The following is a 3,548-nucleotide window of genomic DNA, read 5'->3' as shown; positions in this document are numbered from 1 at the left end:
GCTGGCGCGGCCCAAACTCTTCTTTTTATATGTAACCGAGGTTCTTAGTGTTAAGTTTTTGACAATCAATCAGTGGATTACTCACCCCCCGCCCCCTCCAGTGCTGTTTCAGGTGATTGGCAACTCGTGAGCGATACGAGGTCTCGGGGGCAGCTCTGCCCCCAAGGAGCCTGCGGGAAGTGGGGACACCAGGGTTCGGGGCACAGAGAACTGGAGGTGCTGGGGAGCAAGGGGACCACAGCTGGGGCTGAGGGGGCGGTGCCACCCCCCGCCCAAGTGCCTTAACCGCACTGCCCCCCGCCCGCAGGCTCCAGAGGGGAGGGGGCGTTTACATATTCCCAGGGTGTACGGCTCAGGGGTGCCTGCTCTGCCTCTTGTGTAACCATTTTTTGTCTACTTTGGGTATTTTCTAATAAAACCAGTTAGCAGCAGCTCAGTGTGCGTGTGCTGGAGTCCCCCAGCCCCCCTTTTCCCCAAATCAGCACACAGGCCTGGCCATAGCAGCACTTTATTACAGACCACGCAGCCCCCGCCTCACCGTTACTTCCACAGCTTCTTGATGGACATGTTCTTCTCGCTGTCCTTCTGCATCACCTGCGCACGGAGGAGGAGGCAGTTGGTTCCCAGCGTGCAGCCACCCCGTTTGGGTGCCAATAACCCCTGAAACCACCCCCAGTACCCATTTTCAGCCCTGCAGCCTCCATCTCTGCATGGCAGCCCAAAGGTCTCCATCACCCCCACTGACGTGGGGACAACCCCCTTCACACTGCTCTGTCCCCAGAGCTGATCTGCTTCAAAAGTCGCAGCTTCCAGGCCCTGACAGAGGCTGTCCAGGGCAGATTGTGTCCCCCTCCAACAGAGAGATGGGGATGGAGAAACCCAGCAGCAGCCCTCCCTTTCACCTGCCCCACAGCACTTACCTTGGCAACAGCCATCTCAAAGTCTTCCTGCGTGACGTGCACCCGCCGCTCCCTCAGCGCGTACATGCCGGCTTCCGTGCACACCCCCTGCGAGGGACAGGGACATCACCCACTGCTCCCCCCTCTCCCAGCCCCACTGCCACCGCAGCGCCCCCAGCTCACCTTCACTTCCGCACCCGACGCCCCTGGCATCAGCTCCGCGATCTTCCGCAGGTTGATGCCTCGTGTCAGGTTCATTTTCCGGGAGTGGATCTTGAGGATGTCCAGGCGGGCCTGGAGGAGCAGCAGCAAAGCGAGGGCTGGAGCCACAGGGAGTGTCCCCCGAGAGAGTTGGGGACAACGGGACCAAAGGAGAGACAGTGCCTGGCGTGGGGCATCCCACCTACCTCCTCGTTGGGAGGGGGGAACTCGATCTTCCTGTCGATGCGGCCAGGGCGCAGCAGAGCCGAGTCCAGGATGTCGATGCGGTTCGTGGCCATGATCACCTGCACGGGGAGAACTGTCACCACCCCAGGCACCCACTGCCACCACAGAGCCGCAGGACACTGCCCGTCCCCAGGCAGGGACAGCACCCTCCTACCTTGATGTTCTTGGTGGCCTCAAAGCCATCGAGCTGGTTGAGCAGCTCCAGCATCGTGCGCTGCACCTCGCTGTCCCCACCAGAGCCCCCCTCCAGGCGGGAGGAGCCGATGGAGTCGATCTCATCCATGAAGATGATGGAGGGGGCGTGTTCCCGGGCCATCACGAACAGCTCCCGCACCATGCGGGCACCTGTGACGAGCAGAGTGAAGCACAGCTCAGTGCAGCAGCAGCGCTTCCGTCTGCCCCGGACACCACGCAAGAGGCCCCCCGACACCGCGAGAGCCCTCGCTGGGGCTGCGGCACAAGCAGGCCCCTCCCCCCGCGCCCTTTTACCTTCGCCAATGAACTTCTGCACCAGCTCGGAGCCCGAGACGCGGATGAAGGTGCAGTCGGTGTGGTGGGCCACAGCCCTGGCCAGCAAGGTCTTGCCTGTGCCAGGGGGTCCGTAGAGCAACACGCCCTGCAACGGCCACATGGAGACCTCAGCACCCTGGGCCAGGCTCAGCACCGCTGTCCCTACCCGCACAGGCGGCCACACCCCGGCAAGAGACACAGGGACCCCTCGGGCGACACCGCAGACCCACTGCCGCAGCACTTGCCTTGGGCTGGGCGATCCCCAGCGCCTCAAACAGCTCAGGGTGCTTGACCGGCAGCTCGATCACCTCCTTGATCTCCTTTATCTGCTTGTCCAACCCCCCGATCATCTCATAAGTGGAATCTGGAACCTTCTCCACCATCATCAGGGACACAAGAGGGTCGACTTTGTTGGGCAGGATCTTGTGCAGCGTGTAGCTGTCGTTGCGCAGGGCCACGCGGCAGTTCGGGGTGACCTGCAGCAAAAGCAGAGGGCAGCTCAGCACCCCAGCGCAGGGGTCAGGCAGCACCGGGCTGCCCAGAGGGAGGAGTGGCATCCCCTCCCACAGCCCCAGGACACTCACGTCATTAATGTCAATGTTCTTGTCCACGTCCACCACAAACTTCCCCTCTGGGTGCACCTGGAAGGCAGCAGGTACCACTGTGAGAGTTATTTCTCCAGGAAGTCCCCTGTCACATACCGATATCCCCACTGGCCGCTCGGCACGGGAGGAAGGAGCCAGAGAGCTCAGCCACCACTAAACACCCTGCAGGCCCTCCTGCCCCCAGGAAGCCCTAAGCCAGGTGCCTCCCACCCGCCTTGGGAAGGTTTGCACCCAGGAAAGCTGCTGCAACAAGCTCCTCTGGAGAAAAACCTCTCACTTCATTCCTTTCAGTCGTTACATCCCTCCAGAGCTCAGGCTCACACTTGCCCAAACCCCTGTGGGGTTAAAAGGAGGGTCTGTCTGACCCCAACCTGCTCACCCTTGCTCTGCCCCAGCCTCGGTCACCCTCAGGACAGCTCAGCCTCGTACCTTGACAAGCACTTTCTTCTTATCCATGGCTCTCACCACCTCTCCCCAGCAGCCAGACCAGGGGCCACCAGCCCTGCATAGGACCAGCCACACTGGGAGGGGAGACATCAGCACTGGCCGCAGGCACCCGCGCCCAGACCCCCTTCCAGCACTCACCACAGTGACCAGCAGCCAGACCAGGGGCCACCAGCCCTGCATAGGACCAGCCACAGAGGCCTGGGAGGGGAAGACAAGTAGCCAAGACGTACCTTTAGCGTTCAACTCGTTTCTCTGTGCTTGCAGGCGCCGCAGATTCTGGCTCTTCTCGTTCACAATAAGCTGTTGGGAAAGCAGCTTTGCTGAGTCCTCCATGTCCCATGCACTCGCATCAGCCGAGCACGGGGACCAACACAACAGCCTCTGTCTCGGGACAGGCACCTGGAGCGGTACAGCCTTTCCCAGCAGGATGTGGACAGCCAAACCCCACTGCCCAGGGCTGGGCAACACCCTGTACACACACAGCAGTGCTGTCAGCCAGTAGGACAGAGACCATCTCATACACCCACCCCACTCCAGAGCTGGGTACCCTGGGGCTCTGCTTCCCCCTCACGCCCCAGCAGAAGGGACCCGCAGGCGTAGGGGCACGGGCGCGCGGTCCCGGCCGGAGCCACAGCAAGGC

At 62.0% G+C, this 3,548-nt stretch overlaps 1 protein-coding gene across 1 annotated transcript; it reads right to left on the bottom strand.

The window, feature by feature from the left end:
* Positions 1-496: 496 nt before the first annotated feature.
* On the bottom strand, positions 497-3,241 carry PSMC5 (proteasome (prosome, macropain) 26S subunit, ATPase, 5). Its single transcript, XM_010155431.1, has 10 exons — positions 3,139-3,241; positions 2,891-2,982; positions 2,441-2,497; positions 2,102-2,332; positions 1,836-1,962; positions 1,501-1,691; positions 1,307-1,405; positions 1,083-1,193; positions 921-1,007; positions 497-594 (listed from the first exon to the last, which is right to left on the bottom strand). Exons 1-10 carry the CDS (start codon positions 3,239-3,241, stop codon positions 541-543), a joined length of 1,152 nt encoding a protein of 383 aa, XP_010153733.1. The 3' UTR covers positions 497-540.
* Positions 3,242-3,548: the final 307 nt, after the last annotated feature.

This window comes from Eurypyga helias, unplaced genomic scaffold (genome assembly GCF_000690775.1).
Source record: "Eurypyga helias isolate BGI_N326 unplaced genomic scaffold, ASM69077v1 scaffold30877, whole genome shotgun sequence".
Lineage (NCBI taxonomy): Eukaryota > Metazoa > Chordata > Aves > Eurypygiformes > Eurypygidae > Eurypyga > Eurypyga helias.
This window is presented reverse-complemented; position numbering and strand designations above follow the sequence as displayed.